General features: G+C 36.7%; 1 protein-coding gene across 5 annotated transcripts; it reads right to left on the bottom strand.

Moving 5' to 3' along the window:
- Positions 1–8758: 8758 nt before the first annotated feature.
- kiaa1191 (KIAA1191 ortholog) lies at positions 8759–19119 on the bottom strand. Of its 5 annotated transcripts, none has more exons than XM_073824255.1 (9): positions 18946–19119; positions 18292–18413; positions 16483–16594; positions 15575–15768; positions 12783–12894; positions 12547–12671; positions 12367–12470; positions 12079–12260; positions 8759–9676 (listed from the first exon to the last, which is right to left on the bottom strand). In XM_073824255.1, exons 3-9 carry the CDS (start codon positions 16505–16507, stop codon positions 9465–9467), a joined length of 954 nt encoding a protein of 317 aa, XP_073680356.1. In that variant the 5' UTR covers positions 16508–16594; positions 18292–18413; positions 18946–19119; the 3' UTR covers positions 8759–9464. The 5 variants fall into 5 exon arrangements, with proteins under 5 accessions (XP_073680356.1, XP_073680358.1, XP_073680360.1 ...); XM_073824257.1 differs by having other exon boundaries at positions 16483–16527; XM_073824259.1 differs by having other exon boundaries at positions 12100–12260; positions 18946–19117.
- Between the last annotated feature and the right edge of the window lie 1568 nt (positions 19120–20687).

Below are 20687 nucleotides of genomic sequence, written 5' to 3'. Positions count from 1 at the left end.
ACACAATTCCTTACGACTGAAGAAAGACATGAACATCTGGTAACAAGGGGGTGAGTACATTTGTGTAAATTTTTGTTCTGAAAGTGAACTACTCCTTTAAAAAGTAAAGCTTCCAAAAGGATGTTTTTGCAGTGATGCCATAGAAGAACCATTTTTGGTTCCCCAAAGAATCTTTCAGTGATAGGTCCTATTAAAAGTACAAAGAACCTTTTCTGCATTTGAAAGGTTTCATGGATGTTCAAAGTTCTTCATAGAACCATCGATGCCCATAAAGAACCTTTATTTTTAAGAGTTTATGGCATTACTGCACTAGACTAGAGCATAGAAAGATTTCCTCTTTGATTGTTCATTTATAGCCAGACTATAAAGTTTTTCCCCACTCTACAAATTTCCTGAATACAGGACCATGGATTTAATAGTTCACTGCTCACAAACATGAATTGGCATCATTATTATTTAATTTGGCCTCTGCGGTGCAAACGATTGAATCGAAAACTGTGGTACCGGACCACTGGGTTTGGATTTGACTTTTCTTGTTCATTGCCAATCAGACTGATAGGCTCAATGCTCAGAGCGTCTGCCATGTGACATCGGAATGTACGTCAAGCGATTTAACTTCACAAGATCCTCTCATTATTGCATATTATGATTTTGCCCTTCTGCTGCAAGTCACCTCTAATTATAGCACACACTGAGCGCTCATTAATGGAAATTACTATTAGTCCCATTTTTCCACAAGTCGATCAGGTTGATTATCAAAGAGGGTGCTCACGCAAACATGTGAATTCATGCAAACATTTGGAAATATGTAACTAGACAATCAGGCTGTAAGATACCTCTTCCTTCTCAATTCTTTGTTTAAAAGGATGAACTTGCAGCTTATTAAATATAATTAGCATAGTTGACCAAACCCAAACTTGCAGCTTCTGTTTTCTTTGTTCAAATAGGAACTGAATGCATTGAGGCTAATTATTTTCAGCTAAGTAAGCACACATATTTTATTCTTTGTGTACAGTAACACCATCTGCATTTTAAAAAAGGTGGGTGAAATGTGTCACACCCCCGGACTTTCTTGTTGGTTTTTCCCATTTTCCCCCGCAGTTCTGAGTGTTTTTGGTTTCTCCCTTATTGTCTGCACCTGTGTTTGTAATTAGTCTGTCTATTTAAGGTGTGTGTTTTCCCAGTACTCTTGTCGGTCTTTAATGTTATATGGATGTTTTCCCCTGGTGTTCCTGTGTCTGCCTGTATTCCGTTGGATTTATTAAATATACGTCTTTTATTTACGTCGTTGTTCGTGTGTTCCTGCCTGCATCGTGACAGAAAGACCGACCGAAACAGTTTTTTTTTTGCGTATTCCACCCCGTTTTGTTTATCATTCAGTTTTTCAGTCTTTTTGTTTCCGTAGTGTTTTCCCCCATGGATTCCTTCCTCCGTCCTGAATTCATCCTCCATTACACATTCATGTTCCAGCTTGTAGCAAACACCACCAGCTACCCGGACGACGCGCTCTGTACGTTCTATGATGCTAGCCTCAACCATAGACTGTAAAAAAAGATGGACGACTCATCTCCGCTTCATTCCATATAGGAAAGTGAAGCCAAAATGTCTTAATATGGCCGCTGCCATCTTGGGGGAAATTACGTCATTTGGAGCCAGATTCTGCGCAGTAGAGATTCGTTTGGAGCCAGATTCTGCGCAGTAGTGTCGCGAGGCGGAGCCGCGGTATCAAAGTCCCGCCCAAACTCCCGCAGACCCAATCGCAAGATCACAATCATGACACCACACCCCGTTTTTATAGCATAAAATAACTACCTAAAAGCGAACTTTTTTGAAAAATGAACACTTGAACATGAATCAGCATTATAAGAACTACCTCACACGATGGAAACCATCTTTGGAAAAAAATTATTTCAAGTGTAATTCGATTATTTAGTTTGGCTCAAGTCCCATTAGATTACATGGAGAGGGCGGGGTTTATGACCTATACTGCAGCCAGCCACTGGGGGGCGATCGAAAACTTTTGGCTTCACTTTTCGAGACTCGTGCGGCATACTTGGCCTCAACGCGTCGTGCAGAGCGCCGTCGTCCGAGGATGGCCCTCGAGCGGATTTCGCCGCATTTGTGGAGTGGACACTGGCGAGAAACAGACCCGCGTTCCCCGCCTGTTCCAAGGAGCATCTCGCCAGTGCCACTCCGAAAACCCAGAGCCCAGCCAGCCACCCCGACCCGCGGATTATGAGCCCTTCACAGACGGAAAGCCCGAGCCCGGAGCGACAGCAGTATGGAGTGCCGACGGGGTCAAAACTGCTGATCAGGTGCGTGAGCCGGCCATTACATCCGCGACGGTGGAGTGCTTCGTGGAGCAAGAGAGGGCTGTAGAGAGCCCCGTCCACTGCACCGCCACTGGGGGTGAGCAAGAGCACTCTGGGGCTTAATTGACTGTTTCACGGAAATACCCATCTGCCTGGATTTCCCTCCCACCCTCCCTCTTCTGCTTAAGCCTGAATCTCCGCTGGTTCCGCCCAGCCATCCAGAGTCACCGCTGGTTCCGCCCAGCCTTCATGAATCCCCGTTGTCTGCTGTCTGTCCCCTTGCTCACCCTCAGCCCACCATCTGTGCGGTGGGTTCGCCGCGGGTCTGCCAATCTCCATCGGTGTCATGGCTGGAGGATCCCTCACCATCGCCTCCAGCCTCAGAGTCCTGGACTCCGCCTCGGCCCTCCGACCCTGCGGCTCCACCCTGGCTCTCTGCTCCCTCGTCTCCGCTGTCGCCCGTCGGTCCACCAGCTCCACCGGGCTCCATCGTCCCTCCGGCTCCGCCCTGGTCCTTTCGCCAGAGCCTTGGGTTCCGCCTTGGCCCTCCGGATCCGCGGTGTCACCCAAGATCTTCGGCTTTCCGTCTCCGCATCGGGCTCTCCCACCACCTGCTCCGCCTCCGTCGGTCGGCCCCATGGAGTCGTCAGCCTCTCCTCCACCATGGCTCCTCCCTCCATCGGCTCCACCTTGGAACTCCATCATGGCTGAGTTCTGGGTCCCACCTGGCTCCTCCTGCTCCAGCCCCTTCCTGTCACCTCCTTGGCTCCTCCCTCCGTCACCACCCTGGACTCCATCTTGTGTCCTCCTCCCGGGAGTCCGTCCTCCACCTAAGCCCCCTCCTAAGACTTTGTACTGTTTCCTTTTGTCTGTTTGTCGGCACAAGGACGTGCCTTCCGGGAGGGGGAGGTAATGTCACACCCCCGGACTTTCTTGTTGGTTTTTCCCATTTTTCCCCCGCAGTTCTGAGTGTTTTTGGTTTCTCCCTTATTGTCTGCACCTGTGTTTGTAATTAGTCTGTCTATTTAAGGTGTGTGTTTTCCCAGTACTCTTGTCGGTCTTTAATGTTATATGGATGTTTTCCCCTGGTGTTCCTGTGTCTGCCTGTATTCCGTTGGATTTATTAAATATACGTCTTTTATTTACGTCGTTGTTCGTGTTCCTGCCTGCATCGTGACAAAATGTGGGTTTGATTTATTATAAAGTTCAGATACTTCAATAGAAAGTATTTACATTTAAAAACAAATCATTAAAGTAGTTTATTGTGGAGGAAATTGTTGAGGATAATCCATTAAATGCATTTTACTTAACACTTTTGAAATATATTTTATCATGTGAATTAATCAGTTATTTCTTTAAAATAAAATATATTACAAAACTATCTACTGGGAATAGTTGTGACAACTGACCTATTTTCCATATATTGAGATCTGTATTATTAGTATTTTATTATTTGTATTATCTGTGCTTCCTTACTGGAATTTGGACTTAGACATTATCTTGTGTAAACGTACAAATAAAGTGCCAATTAAAAGTTTTTGAACAGTAAGATTTGTAATCTTTTTAAAGAAGTCTCTTCTGCTCACCAAGCCTGCATTTATTTGATCCAAAGTACAACAAAAACAATACAGTTTTGAAATATTTTTACTATTTAGAATAACTGTAAAATGTAATTTATTCCTGTGATTTCAAAACTGATAATATACTCTGGTCACATGATCCTTCAGAAATCATTTTAATATTCTGATTTGCTGCTTAAAACACATTTATTTTTAGGTTTCTTTGATGAATAAAAAGTTTAGAAGAACAGTATTTATCTAAAAACTAAATCTTTTGTAACATTGTAATCACTTTGGATCAATTTAAAGCATCTTTGCTAAATAAAAGTATTAATTTCTATCATTTAACTCCCAGCTTTTGAATAGTATAGTGTATAATGTAACGAAAGCTTTTTATTTCAGATAAATGCTGATCTTTGGATCTTTTCATTCATCAAAGAATGCTGAAAAAATATACTCAACTGTTTTAAATATTGATAAAAATGTTAATAATAATGTTTTTTGAACAGCAAGTTAGCATATTAGAATGATTTCTGAAGAATTATGTGACACTGAAGACTGGAGTTATGATGCTGAAAACTTTGCTTTGATCACAGGAATAAATTACATTTTAAAATATATTCAAATAGAAAATAGTTAAAAATATTTAACATTTTAACTCTTTTTGCTGTACTTTGGATCAAATAAATGCAGGCTTGGTGTGTAGAAGATACTACTTTAAAAAACATTAAAAATCGTACTGTTCAAAAACTTTTGACTGGTAGTGTACATTTACATTCATTTGGCAGAAGCTTTCATCCGAAGCAATTTACAAATGAGGAATACAGCAAGAAAAGCTGACATTAACACAAGAAGTGCTAGCAATACAAAGTTTTAAAACATTATCTAGAACAGTGCAAGGAGCTTGAAAAAGGAGGAATATAACAAATAGTGAAAACATGGACTTTATTTTTTACAATATATTTCAAAAGTATAATATTTTTTTCCAAGTACAAATGTCTTCATTTTTTTATTTTTCCAAACACATTTTAAAAGTCAAAGTTGGCCACAAATGTTTTCAAAGTGCATAAGTAAGTAAAAAACAAATAAAAGAAGAAGAAAAACAAGAAGAGGAAGAAAAAGAAGATTAAGAAGAAGAAGAAACTAAACAAAATTAACTGCAGGCAATTGTAATCTTTGGACCAATATTATTACAGGGTCATATTTTAGGTTCATAAATAATACCATTAATACCACTGTAAAACAATAAACAGACACACATACACGCACACAACACTCACTGGCATGAATAATAATGAACCAATTCAAAAAGCCTGATCTAATCTTAAGTATATGTAAACCTAATCATGACTGTGTTCTTGAATCACAGCCTGGCAGACAGTGGCTGTTTTATGAGTAACATCAGCAGTGCAATCAAACTTTATACGAACACAACATAACAGAGTTTTATCCATGAGCTCCGAACCCACGTCCATATGTTGTGGTCAGACTGTGATCTCATAGCTCTATCACAGTGACTCACATAACAGAGGCCCTCACACTCTGAGCTGGGTGGACCGCCAAGCTACATATTAAATCCAGACATCCCAGTGGGACTGCCAAACGTAGGAAATGACCTACGATGTGTCAGTGTGTAAAAGCACAACGTCACAGAGGGATTGGAAAAGGGCTCTGGGAGGAGGTGAGCATATGTGAGAGTGAGAGTGAGTGCTGTTGGGTGGAGGGTGATGGGGGCTGGACTTCCAGGAAAGCGTGTTTACCATGGCAGCATAAGATGTGAGGAGACTGCCAATGGAGCAGCATATGAACCAGAGAAACACAGAGAAAACTCGGGAGGATGAAGGTAACATTGGATGTTGGTTTACATTGTGTTGGTTTAATGTGACATTGTTTGTGTAGAGCATCCACTGATAATCACATTATTACCTCAAAGATAAGATACGATAAGATAAGATAGTTTACCCAGTGAAAGTTTATTCCTGTGATGATGATACATCTGACGCCAGTTTCTACATTAACAGACAACACTTTTGGGAGGACACTGTCTCCTAGTGGCAGATAAATGTATTACAAGAGGGAGGGAAGATATCACATGACAACTAGGGGTCTCCCAGAGCAGTGGTTCTCAATCCTGGTCCTGGGGGACCCCTGCTCTGCACATTTTGCATGTCTCCCTTATTTAACACACCTGATTGAGATCATCAGCTCATTAGGAGAGAGATCCATGAACTGAACTAACAAGCTGAAGATCTCAATCAGGTGTGTTAAACATGCAAAATGTGCAGAGCAGGGGTCCTCCAGGACCAGGATTGAGAACCACTGTCCCAGAGTACTCACAAACACAGACCATCTAGCACAGTGATTCTCAACTCGAGTCCTCAAGGCCCACTGCTCTGCACATTTTGTATGTCTCCATTTAAAACACCTGATTCAGATAATCAGCTCGTTAGGAGAAAGCTCCATGAACTTAACTGAGTGTGTCAGATTCAGAAACATACAAAATGTGCAGAGCAGTGGGCCCCGAGGACTGGAGTTGAGAATCATATTATAACCTAACCTTAAACGAAAACGTTACGCAATCACTAAATACATACACACAGGGCCTTGCAAAAATATTCGTACCCCTTCATTTTTTTCAGTTTCGTGTTGCTGCCTTTTGTTAAACTGTTTTGAATTAGTTTTTTTGTTCCACATCAGTCTACACTCCATGCACCATAATGACAAAGCAAAAACAGAATTGTCACAACTTTATAAATGTATTAAAAATAAAAAGCTGAAATAAGTACATTGCATAAGTATTTATACCCTTAACTCAGTACTTAGTTAAAGCAACTTTACAGCCTCAAGTCTTTTTGGGTATGATGCAACAAGATGCACATCAACATTTGGTAATTATCTGCCATTCTTCGCCTCTTCACCTCTCAAGTTCTGTCAGCTTGGATGGGGTCTAGCAGACATTTTCAGGTTTCTCCAGAAAGGTTTGATTGGGAGTATGGTTGGTCCACTCAAGGACATTCACCGAGTTGTCTATAAGCCACTCTTGCTGTGTGCTTAGGGTCATTGCCCTGTTGGAAGGTGAACCTTCTGCCCAGTCTGAGATTCTGAATGATCTAGACTGGGTTTTCATAAAGGGTATCTCAATATTTTGGTGCATTGAGGTTTTCCTCTACTCAGCCCCATAGCATGAGTACTCTGCAGGCGATGAGCAGTGCCTTAATACATGATGCTTGGAATTGAGGTTCATCACACCAGAGAATCTTGTTTCTCACAGTCTAAGGGTCCTTTAGGTGTTTTTTTTTTTTTTTTTTTTGGAAATTCCAAGTCTGTTTTCATGTGTCTTCACTAAGGAAAAGATTGAGTCTTGCAACACCACCATGAAGCCCAGATTGGTGAAATGTTGCAGTGATGTTTGTCCTTTTGTAGGTTTCTCCTATCTCCATATGATCCTCTATGATCATGGAACTCAACTAGAGTGACCATCAGGTTCTTGGTCACCACTCTAACCAAAGTCCTTCTCCATCAATTGCTCAGTTTGGCCAGGAGGCCAGCTCTAGGAAGAGTCGTGCTTGTTTCAAACTTCTTCCATTAAGGGTAACGGAGACATGTTTCTATGAAACTTAAATGCAGCAGAATTTTTTTCTGAACTCTTCCCCAGATGAGTGTATTGATGCAATCCTGTTTTTTTTTTTAACCTCAGAGCTTGGTTTTTGCTCTATGTATTTTCAGCTGTTAGATTTTTTCTTAAGATGTGTGTCCTTTCCAAATCATAACCATTCAATTGAATTTGCCGCAGCTTAACTTCACTCGAAGGGCTGTAACATCTACAAGCAACATGAGTGCTCCTGAGCTAAATTTCTCGGATAATAAAGTTTGAGTACTTATATATACTTATAATATATACTTATGCAATGGAATCATTTAAGTTTTTTATTTTTAATAAATTTGCAAAAATGTTAAAAACCTGTTTTTTGCTTAGCCATTATGGTGTATGGGGTAAAGATTGATGTGGTAAAAAAATAATAAGGCAGAAAAAAATGAAAGGGTATGAATACTTTGGCAAGGCACTGTACATACATGCATACCATTTTTCAGTCAAGAACGTCCTAAAAGGAGGTTTTGAGAGATTTTATCAGGTTTAGCTTACTTCTGGGTACAACGTTATCCAAAAAATATGGTTAAGTAGGTGCACACAAACACACATTTACTAGCTATCTAAATGGGGACATTACATAGACTTCTATTGTTTTTAAATACAGATAGTTACACATTTCCAACCTAAACCTACCCCTAACCCTACTCCTCACAGAAAACGTTCTGCATTTTTACAATTTAAAAAAACCCCATCTATTTACTTTATTTTTATAACAGTTTTACAAATGAAGATGTCCCCAAAGGGAGGTTTTGGAAATTTTGTCCCAAATTTGTCCCCAAAATATGGTACACACACAATACATTGACTGCCTAAGTTTGTTGTCAGTTTTGTTTTAGAAGTCTCTTATGCTCATCAAGGTTGCATTAAAACAGTATTACTGTGAAATATCACAATTTAAAACATTTATCTGAAATTGCTGATTTGGTTGTCAATTGTTAAGTTATTACTGGTGTTCAATTATTTATACGGTTCTGTACGTTGAATTCAGTTGAATGTAGATTATATAAATTTGATTTAATATTAAAATAAGTGTATACACACAATTTTCAACAAAATTAAACAAAATATATTTTTTTTGTTAAGATATAAAAGATTACAAAATAAAAATGATTACTGTACACAGTTAATTATTTTTAACGGCTTGCATGTACCCGTATAAGATTAGTTAAACTCTCTACATCATTACGTTACCATAAACAGTGAGTTTCAGGAAAGAAATTCTAGAGCAAAAAATGTCTATTTATGTCTATTTATTCATTCATGTATTAACAGATCCAACAAGATCAAAGTAAATACATTCAACCTTTCAAGAAATTAAACTCGTAACAAAAATATAAGAAATCCTCTGTCCAGAGCGGTTACATTAAACAAAATTTCAGCCAAAGTTTTTTTTAGCCTTCAGTCAATTTAGTGCGTCTTCGCCATTTGTCACACCATCCTCGACACAACCGTATCACAATGATGCTTGAAACGTCATAATACACAACAGCAAAGACTTTAAGAATTAAGTTATCACTGAACCTATTGTGTATTGATGATGTTACACAGGAAATCACAACATCATATCTCAATATGACAATTGCTCTAGCCAGTTTTCCTATGTGATGGAATGAAAAACACTGCTTTTGTTCAGTCAAGCCATGAATAATTACACCACAGTAAGTCCAAAAACATCAAGGCACGCACACTCTCACACATACTAACTTAACCACTTTAAAGGAAAAATTAAAAGGCAAAGCAAAGACAAAAGACAACAGCACTCACACAACATCTTCGGAGGACGAACATTTATGTAGACAATAGCAAAATGATGTCTATGACAGGGAAAAGCAATTACTACTGCAGTGACCCTACAGCAAGACAGCACAAGGGAATAGGAGAGAGGGTAAACCAGCTATGGGTTCACTATGTGTACAGTTGAGGTGAATATAGGGAGTTCTCTTAGAATCCAGAGGGTGTAAGGACGTTCATGTCCCGGTGTTTGAGTTTGTGAGGTTTGGTCATCTGTCTCTTTCCTTCCATGGTGGGGATCTCCATCTTGGGGGGAGCTTTGAAGTTGGTGGGGTCCTCGACCAAGCGGGTGGCCTGAGCTTTCATCACTTCCATAGGGGTGGGTTTCTGAGCTCCCTTATAGGACTGCAGGGCAAAGCCCCCTGTAAACATACAGGAATGACGTTGGGCATGTTGACACTGATGAGAGGGGAAGGGCCAATGAACTTCTAACATCTGGAGCAATGCATGTGTAAGAAGCTCTCTGCAGAGGTTTAAACCATTCTATACAACGATTAGTTCTGGTCCTCCAATGTGATTAGTCGAGCGGTGTTAACATGTAGGACAGAGTTGGTCTTTGCAGGGGTAAGTACATACAGATGAAAGGCCTTGGATAAACACTAGAAGCTAGCTGGTCAAAATTATGTGAAATTGGTTTAAAAGAGTTTTTTTTACTCATTTAATCTGAAAAACAGTCATATTTAGAATTAGTATTATAAAATATAAGCAGTTGCCTTGCTTAATATTTTTGTGAAAGGTTTTTTCAGAACTCTTTGATGAATAGAAAGTTTTAAAAAAAGCATTTAAAGCATTGCATAATAAATTATAAAAAATTAAAAGCATGAACAAAGTCCCCCAATCTTTAATAAATCATTAATAGTATCAATATAATTCTTCTTCCAAGTATATATAGCTCATAAAACCTATTGCCTATTTTCAGATGCCAAACAATGCCTGGTAAACTAATACATTACTGATTTAAGATTATATTTGCCCATCATATATTTGAATTTCCCGTATATGGCTTTTTAAAATCTTAAAGTCTTTGAGGAAAGTAAAAGCATCTAAATGAAACCCCCAAATTTGCTGTTAATATGTTTCTTGTGTTGTAAGAATAATAACAGGATTTATATGGTCAATGTGAGAATAAACTAAGCAAACCATGCTGATTATTTTTTTTAATGACTGAATGTAGGGCTGGGCGATATGGACAAAAAATGATCACAATAAAATTGGTCATATTAGATGATACTGATAATTTTTACAGATTTTTGCTTCTAAGTGAAAGCTGTAGAAACCAGACCATTAACTGTTGCTTTAAACTACTCTTTATGGTCAGAGCATAATAACCACTTCATGTTTTGTTTTTTTTAATTCTTTAAATTTCTACTATACAAAATATCTTAATACAAAAATTTATTTTGTAGTTTCTGCATGTTCTAATGAGTAATCATGAAACAGGTTTGTGCTGCCTGACTTTGACACTTACACTACCAGTCAAAAGTTTTTGAACAGTAAGATTTTTTTTAATGTTTTTTTTTTTTTAAGTCTCTTCTGCTCACCAAGTCTGTGTTTTGATCCAAAGTACAGCAACAACGGTACATTTTGAAATATTTCAAAATATTTTTCTGCTTTCTATTTGTATATATTTTAAATTATAATTTATTCCTGTGATCACAGATTTTTAGCATCATTATTTTAGTATTCAGTGTCACATGATCCTTTAGAAATCATTCTGATATGCTGATTTGCTAAAATAGTGGAGTACATTTATTTCAGGACTCAGGATGAATTTTTCAGGATGAAAACTGCAAAATAAAATAAAAATGTTGTGACTGGTAGTGTAAAAGCAAATTTGCAGTACAGGCTGCATATCAATAACATTACATTTTTGTGTTTTTGTTTTAGAAATGCACATTTGACAATAGTTTGAGCTACAGATATAAACTTATGTTCATTATTAAAAACAGTAACATCTGCAAAAAATGTAACAACCTTATTTCATATGGTGAAATTTAATTATTCTGACCGTTAAGTTTTATTAAAACTAACCATTGGTCTTCCATAGAAGCATACATTTAGATCATGATAACCACAGCCAAAACTACACATCTAGTACCTTGTATGAAAAACAGTAGTCTTAATGCATTTAGTATAAATGCACAAACGCTATAGCTTAAATCACAAAAAAACTGTAACCACATTCTATTACCTCTTTAATAACATAATAAAGTTCTGTATAAATATCCTACATTTCTGCCAGAATGTGCAGTTAGTGTTACTACAGTAAATCCATGGTAAATGATGGTGATTTGTAAATTGAAAAGCCTTCTGACTGTATCACTGCACACAGTGTTTCTCACATTTGTCAGCACCATTTAATCTGCCTTTAAACTATAGTTTAAATCACATTTGTGTTCTTCACTGAACTCAAGGGCTTCACACTGGATCTCACAGCTCTGTGGTGCTCGCGTGACTCTAGTAAGAGTTTGAACATTGAGTCAAGGTGATAAAAGGTTAGTGTGGCACGGCTCACATGAGTGGTGGCAGTTTCGTTCCACATAACATTACATCACACATTTATCAAACTCGTTGTCGTTTTATAGAGGGAAATTTTATTGCAATAGCTATTGATATCGTTTTTTCGCCTATCTTAAATTGAATGTTACACTGATTCTTGAAAAGGTTTATTTTACCACACCTTTGAGTCATCATGTTCATTTTCAAATTTAAAGAGAATATGCAGAAAGGATTGTCTACATCTAAAGCACACTGTTTGGTTTACCTGTTATGTCTGAATCTGTACCTGGGTCAGTTGTGGACTTGCTGACTTGAGGTCGTGGCCCAAAAGCTCCCCAGCGCTCTACAGGTCCATCACCTGAGGCCAGATCTATACTGGAGCTGGAACTGGTGCTCATCTCAGAGCCTGTGAGAGAAGCAGTGGAGCCCTGACTGGTGAACCATCCCCTGCCAAACACACACAAAGTACCATGTCATTTTTCAGCCCACAAAATGATTAATACAAAAAAAAAAAAAAAAGGATCGGATGTGAGGCTGTTGACTCATTTAGCACCTGCGTTTCTGCTTGGGTGAGGACTGAGGGGTCCCAGAAGGCGTCGACTGACCAGATGATGGCTGTTTCTCTTCTTTGACATCTACGCTTTGCATTTGAAGCTTCTACAACATTCAAAACACATAAGTTATGGTTGAAAAATGTTTCCCATGCTTGTTGAACTGAGGATTCTCTGCTTACATGCATTGACTCTGCCAGACGATGGTAGCGGGTCTCCTCTGCATTCAGGCCTTTATGTGGAGTGTAGCCTGTATCAGTCAGTCCTGCCTGCTTCTCAAACTTGTGCATGCTCTCCTGGGTCTGCTCTGTAATGTGACATAACAGTTCCCAGCAAAAGTTTTTACACTAGTTAACACTGTGAAATGTGATGCATGAAGCATCACGTCAAGCATCAAGTGTCATCGTAACATTCTTACTGATGATGAGGGAGCTCATGACAGATGAGGCTTTGGCTTTCACAACAGCGACTGGAGGTTTAGTGGATTCAAAGGTAGCACTTTGTTTTACCCCACCTTCTGACTCATCCTCCTAAACAAATACAAGACAGACCAGAAGAATTCTTAGAATTAGCTTACAACAGCAGTTCTTAAACTGTGGTATGGAGTGCCCCCAAGTGGTAAAAATGTTTAAAAATTATATTGTTTAGAAATAAATAAACCTATGGTACCATTTCTGAAATAAGAGACATCAATTTGACAAAACATGGGAACTATTCATAAGGTATTTAGAGGGGGGAGACAAAAAAGACTCAGAGGGAGGAGATGTTGACTCAATCTGAGTGAGACGTAATGTCAATTCCCTACTGAATGTACCAGTTTTCCCAATGGGGTGTGTATCAAGCAGACGGAAGGGGTGGGTGGGGTGGAGATTTTTTTTTTTGTTCTCTATGTTGAAAACAGACACACCTTGATATGTATATTAAGGTGGTATATGCTTGTATAGTAAGACCAAGAACACTGCATTTATATGTTCATATGTACCGGTGTATACTTAATAACCGCAGATGAAGATAATCTTTTGTTTAACCTTTTATGTATAAAGAAAATATGGAGGATCTTTTGAATTTTGGCAAAAAAATAAATAAGCAAATAAATAAACCTGAAATTATTTGTGTGATCATTTATAAAGTTAATAGTAAGAAATGTTTATACATTTTATTAAATGCTAATCAAAAGGTTGAAGTTTTTTACAGTTGGATTAAAGTGAAAAAAAAAACATGACATGAAATATATGCTATATTAATTTTGTGTTAATTTTTCCACTGTTTTTTTTTTGTCTTTTAATGAAATATACACTCTCAGTCAAAATATTTTAAAAGTAAAATTAATGTTTTTAAAGAAGTCTCCTCTGCTCACCAAGCCTGCATTTGATCCAAAAGAGAAAAAATTTACTATTTAAAAGAACTGCTTTCTATTTGAGTATATTTAAAAATGTGATATATTCCTGTGATTAAAGCTAAATTTTCAGCATCATTACTCCAGAAACCATTCTAATATGCTTATTTGCACTTCAAGATATATTGTTTATTAAATTGGTATAATTATATATACCAATTTTATTATTATTTTTATTATTATTATTATTATTATTATTTATTATTATTATTATTATTATCATCATGAAAGATCAGCATTTATATGAAATAAAAAGCATTTGTAACATTACATACTATACCACTCAAAAGCTTGGAGTCAGTGTGTGTGTGTGTGTGTGTGTGTGTGCGTGTATATATATATTTATTTTTTAAGAAATTATAGAAATTAATACTTTTATTTAACACAGATACTTTAAATTGATCAAAGGTGATGTTAAAGACATTTATAGTTACAAAAGATTTCTATTTTAGATAAATACTGTTCTTCTAAACTTTCTATTCATCAAAGAAAACTAAAAAAAAAAAAAAAAATCTACCAAGCTGTTTAACAGAAGTCTTTTTGGAGCAGCGAATCAGAATATGAGAATGATTTCTGAAGGACCATGTGACTGGAGAAATGATACTAAAAATTCAGCTTGAAATTACAGGAATAAATTACATTTTAAAATATATTTAAATTAGTGGTGGGCCGTTATCGGCGTTAACGTGCTGCGTTAACGTGAGACTCTTATCGGGCGATAAAAAAAATATCGCCGTTAATCTATTTTCAAAGTTGGGTTGGGAGCTGGGTCTAAACTACGCAAGATATGATGACTTTCACCTTGATATTTTAGCGCGGATGACGTATACCTAGTCGAATTGCACTGTAGGGGGCGAGAACGAGTCTTCAACTTCTGTGAAATTACCACATCAAATGAGACGTGCAAACATGGATGCAGTTATGAAGCCGCTTCAGGGCAGGTGCGTTGCTAGACCCTTTTTACTGGGGCACGTGAGTTATGATTAACTTTGATAATCCCGAAATAGAGACATTAAACTATATGCAACAACTGAATTGACGCTTCTAAAAGCAACGCAGTTTAATCGAAGACTATACACGCAGATAGGCTATCCATGCCCGTGCGCGTCTGTGTATTTAACGGCTACGCGCACGTCGTGCAGCCTTTTGCGCAGAAGTACTTGGTTACACAAGTTTGTATAGGTAATTATGTTGTAAATGCAATTGTCAAGCAGTTTGTGATGCATTTTGGAAACAGGAGATGAGCGCCTGTTCTAATGCGCCACCTGGCCCGTTCTCGAAGACTTACTTTTAGTCATTATTTGGGTAGCACACATATTCTGAATGCCTTCAGCAGAATTCAAATTAGCCATTTTAATCTAGATTAATCTATATTAATTCCAAGATTTAATCTAGATTAAAACAATTAATCTATGCCCACCCCTAATTTAAATAAAAAGCAGTTATTTTAAATAATTTTACATTTTTCAAAAATTGTATTCAAATAAATACAGGCTTGGTGAGCTAGAGACTTCGTTAAAAAAAACACTAAAAATCTTACTGTTCAAAAACTTTTGACTGGTAGTGTAGGTCTAGTGCTAAATTAAAAAAATATATATTTATATGAATTAAAACAAACACTGAAGAAACACTGACCTACAACATCAAAACAGTGACTGTTTATTGAACTGTACCTGATTGTTTCTTATTCAAGGACAGTCAAATTAAAATGGAGATTGAGAACAGGCACTGCCCAACCAAACTGGTTTATTGTGACCTTCAGTTTGTATGTTTCTGCAGGCAAACTGGTCACTGAATAAGCAATGCACACGCACCTCAGCAAGTCGTGCAAACTTCCTCTCAGGTATAACAGGTCGCCTCCACAGGTTGTTAATATTAATGTCGGTTGGAGGTGGAGACATAGGGCGCTCAAGATTATCGTCATAGCTGAGAGCTCGACGGGTCATTCCAACAGGGATGGACATCCCCCCGAGGAGTCCCTCTGAACCGCCTGGACCTGCTTCCAGGGCTGAGGTAAAAGAGCAAAACACTGTGTCAACAACATCTGAACAAACAGCTACTCAAACAGCCACAATTAAATACAATTAAAAGGAGAAACTGTTGTCATATACTGATGTAATATACAGTCAAACCAAAATTCAAACAGCTTTAACAGTTTATTTGTTATAATTTAGAAAATGGTAATAAAATATGACAAGAAGTCAGAATTAATTACAATCAACCAAACATTTAGATAACTGTTAGTATGACAATATTTACACAACTCTCAATACTTTGTTGACCAATTACCAAGCAATGCTTAATTTTGTTCAGTCTGTGGTGTAAAAAGGTAAAGAAAATAAAAGGTAAAGAAAAAAAAAACATTTAAGCAAAACATGGTCAGGTCAAAGTGTCTGAATAATTTTTGGTCCCAAATTTTTATAATTTGTACTGGTAATCCACTGCATGAAGAATTTTTGGGTATAATACGTCACAGTTTACTTTATTTTGCCATCCTCACTTACATAAATGAACTATAGTGTCCTGCACCCACTAGTAAAAAAAAAATATTAAAAACTATATCAGGTGTCTAAATAATTTTTGGTTTGACTGTATTTCATATAAACTTCATATCTCTTAAAGATATTAAAAATCAAGGTTTAAGTATGCTAAAAACACTTCACAAGCCTTTTAAAAAAAGGCGCACTGCAACATATAAAATAAACAGGCCTCTCTCCTTTACCTGGAAGGTCTCCAGGTCTGGACATGGCTACTAAATGAAGAGTTTCTGTTGCAAAAGAGAAAAAAAGAGAAGACGGTCTGGACAAACCCAATCAGATGGGACTGGATCAAATCTACAGAAAGGAACAAGTAATATATTAACCAGGCAATATTTGAGTTTAAGGCCAAAGAACCATCCAACAGCCTCAGATTAATCATTAAAGAGACTGAGTTGTTCAATCCTCTGGCTCGCTGTCCAAATGACCATCTACATTATTGAGAAAAGGACCACACAACATCAATACCAATGACAGAGTGGCTGAAGTTCAAAGATCCCTGTTATTTTTGTACAAACATATTCGCACATAAGGCTGGGAGATAAATCGATACCAATATTTATTAAAACAACACACAATATTACTAATGAACTTAATAATATTCAATATCTAGCCTACACCTAAACAGTCAGAGTCTTAAAACCTAGTCTAACCAGTTAGTCAATGGGTAACCAGTCTTACTTTTTATATTCAACTGGAACTAATCTGTTTTTATGTGACTACATTTTAAAAAATGTGTCCAATCCAGAAAAGAAAATAGATGACTGACTTTTAAGACTAGTCTAAACCTTTTATGCAACCGGCCCCAGGTGTATGATGCTGCAATGCCTGCATAATCTTCATGCTCTGTGTTCCTCTGGGTCAATGAGAGCCGCAGTTACATCTATTCTGATTTGCTATCATTATCATTATTATCAATTACCATTACCATTCAAAAGCTTGGAGTCAGTATAATTGGGGGTGGGGGGTATTTGTGTATATTTTTATTTAGCAAGGATGATAAAGATTATGATAAAGACATTTATAACATTACAGAATATTTAGATTTTAGATAAATGCTGTTCTTCTGAACTTTATATTCATCAAAGAAACCTAAAGAATTCAACTGAGCTGTTTTCAATATAATAATAATAATTTTGAGCAGCAAATCTGAATATTAGAATGATTTCTGAAGGATCATGTGACTGTTGCTAAAATGGTGCTAAAAATTCAGCTTTGAAATCACAGGAATAAATAAAATTTTAAAATATATTCAAATACAAAACAGTTTGTAGATGGTAAAAATATTTCAAAATTGTACTGTTTTGCTGTACTTTGGATTAAGTAAATGCAGGCTTGGTGAACAGAAAAGACTTCTTAAAACATTAAAAATCATACTATATAAAAACTTTTGGCTGATATTGTATATTGTCAAAGTTTTAAGAATTATTATCTTTAGAGACCAATTTTGATAATAAAGCTGTCACAAAACAGAATCCAGAAAACATCCTAAATGAAAAATATGGGTCTTAATTAATTATAAACAAAGTTACGTTTGCATTCATTATTGAGGTATATCAATATCATTCAACCCTATTCACACCAATTCTGAAACATTCCCATAAAGTGCCCACTATTTATATTACATTTAGTAATTTAGAAACTTACAAATGAGAACAAGCAATCATGCATCTGTATGTTCACTTTTAGCTATGTCTAAAAAGCTTATGTCTAATATAATAAGGCTATTTAGGACCCCATTTAGATCTTTAGTGACAAATATGATTGCTTTTGCATAAATCTCTTTTGCAAACATATTATGTAGATCACATGGAGGCACTTTAAAATAACCATGTAAGTATATCTAAGACCATGCACTCTTTATGCAATAATTTTAGTGCTACATAAATGGAAATGTCATAGCTAGGAGAGATCTGTTCAGATCTTAATAACATATCTATTTGTATCTACACAAGTGTGCTTTAATAAATCAAATAAATGTGACCATTGCTTACCAGTGAAGGGCAACCAAAGCACCAATGCTAAAGCACAGGTTGATCTTGCTGACAAGCTGAGGTTTGCTCACTCAGCATTGTGGTACACCAGGACGAGCACAGCCAGTAAAAGACAAAAAGAGCTGGAGAAGAACAAAAAGAGCTATTAAAACATAAACAAGTTCTGACTGACTGCAATACAACAGTTGACTGAAAAGACACCTCATATCATACAGACTACAAATAATGCATCTGAATCGTCAACAAGACTTACAATTAGAATGTTTCTTTGAATTTAAAATGATAACGCAAGAGTGAGCAGTAATGTCGTGAGAATCAGTGCATGCTTGGGAATAGGATTACACCAGCTGTCCTGGTGATGTTATGTAATGCTGCTCACTTTCCCAGTACTGATCAGCACGTCAACAGCTAACGGACTAGCTTTAAACACAACAGCTCGTTTTTGTTATCAAACATTATTTCACTTATCTTTAAAGTAGAATAGGAACAAAGAGCCTTTTACTGAATACCACCATGTATTTTAACAAACGTGAAAATAATTATTTAATTATATGTAAATGAGCGGACTAGCTGTTCAATCCAGTTTTGGCGACCTGAAACCGGTTTGAGGGATCCGCACGCGAGCTGAAGAGCGCGCGAATCAATTGTTTTTACCTGCTGAAGTGCTCCCGCGCCTCCTCTACAGCAGTTAACGGTCCAGCAGAGGTACTGAGGGCACTTGTAACCGAATGGCTAAATTACACATCACAGATGTTTGAGAAGTGTTGGCCTTTGTATCTGCCATAACTTCCCCTTCCTTTGGGTCTATGACAATAGCCAACACAGCTGGGCTGCGGTCCCCGCGCAATCTCGCGATACTTCGTTTTGTTATGATGATATGATCTCAAGCTGCTGCAGTACCTCAACTAGGCACACGGGGAAGTAATAGACCTATAAAGACATAACAGTTATGTGAGATAGTTCACTCAAACATTATTATTAGTTATCATTTACTCACCTTTTATGTTGTAGTAAACGGTTGTAAAATCCCTCCAACACTATAAGCCTCTTGAAGACAACTGTTAGTCCTCAAAAAATATGTGTTTTATTCATCTGCATATCAATACCTCTCATTTCACAGAAAGGCTTTCAATTTTGCAATGTTTCTGGTATTGCTATATATGCTTCTTCTCTTTCCGTGTAAACTCTCCTCAACTCCCTGTTTTTCTGTGGCAGGACTGGGATTGCCACCTACATTTTTTTGTTATATTATATATATGTTTATTTATTTATTTATTTTTATTACACAAACACCACCAATTTTTGGTAATGGCACCAAACTGCATACAACCATTGTGTGATGATCAGTTTATTAAAAATGTAGTTTAAATCTGTTTTGTCATTATAAAGTGTTTTAATCAAGAAAACATCCCAAGGATCATACAGTTTTATTTCTGTCACTTTATTGCATATATCTTTTGAATATTAAATGTGACCCTGGACCACAAAACCAGTCATAAGGTTAAATTTTACAAAACTGAGATGTATACATCATATGAAACCTCAATAAATAAGCTTTCTATTGATATATGGTTTGTTAGGATAGGGCAATATTTGGCCGAGATACGTCTATTTGAAAATCTGGAATCTGAGGATGCAAAAAAATGAAAATACTGAGAAAATCACCTTTAAAGTTGTCCAAATTAAATTCTTAACAATGCATATTACTAATCAAAAATTACATTTTGATATATTTACAGTAGGAATTTTACAAAAAATCTTCATGGAACATAATCTTTACTTAATTTCCTAATGATTTTTGGCATAAAAGAAAAATCAATAATTTTGACCCATACAATGTATTTTTGGCTATTGCTACAAATATGCCCCAGCGACTTAAGACTGGTTTTGTGGTCCAGGGTCACAAATACTCTTTAAACTAGGGGACTGCTTTATGTTTTTTTTTTTTTTTTTTTTTAAATACCATAAGTATTTAATTTTATAGTTTTAAGGAAATACTGCTGAGGTTAAAAATGGAGATAGACCTTGCAGAATCTGCAAAATGTTCACTATTTTACTAAAACAAGAGGGATCATACAAAATGCATTTTATTTTTATTTAGTACTGACCTGAATAAGACATTTCACATAAAAGACATTTACATATAGTCCACAACAGAAAATAATAACTGAATTTATAAAAATGACTGTATTCAAAAGTTTACATACACTTGATCCTAATCCTGTTTCGAACCCTGAATGATCCACAGAAGTGTTTTTTTTTTTTTTTTTATTACAGAAGGTTCAAACACACACTGATGCTTCAGAAGGAAAAACAATGCATTAAGAGCCAGGGGTGTAAACCTTTGGACAAAATGAAGATTTGTACTTTTTTTTTTTTTTACTTTGCCTAAATAT

This window comes from Garra rufa, chromosome 19, assembly GCF_049309525.1.
Source record: "Garra rufa chromosome 19, GarRuf1.0, whole genome shotgun sequence".
NCBI lineage: Eukaryota > Metazoa > Chordata > Actinopteri > Cypriniformes > Cyprinidae > Garra > Garra rufa.
This window is presented reverse-complemented; position numbering and strand designations above follow the sequence as displayed.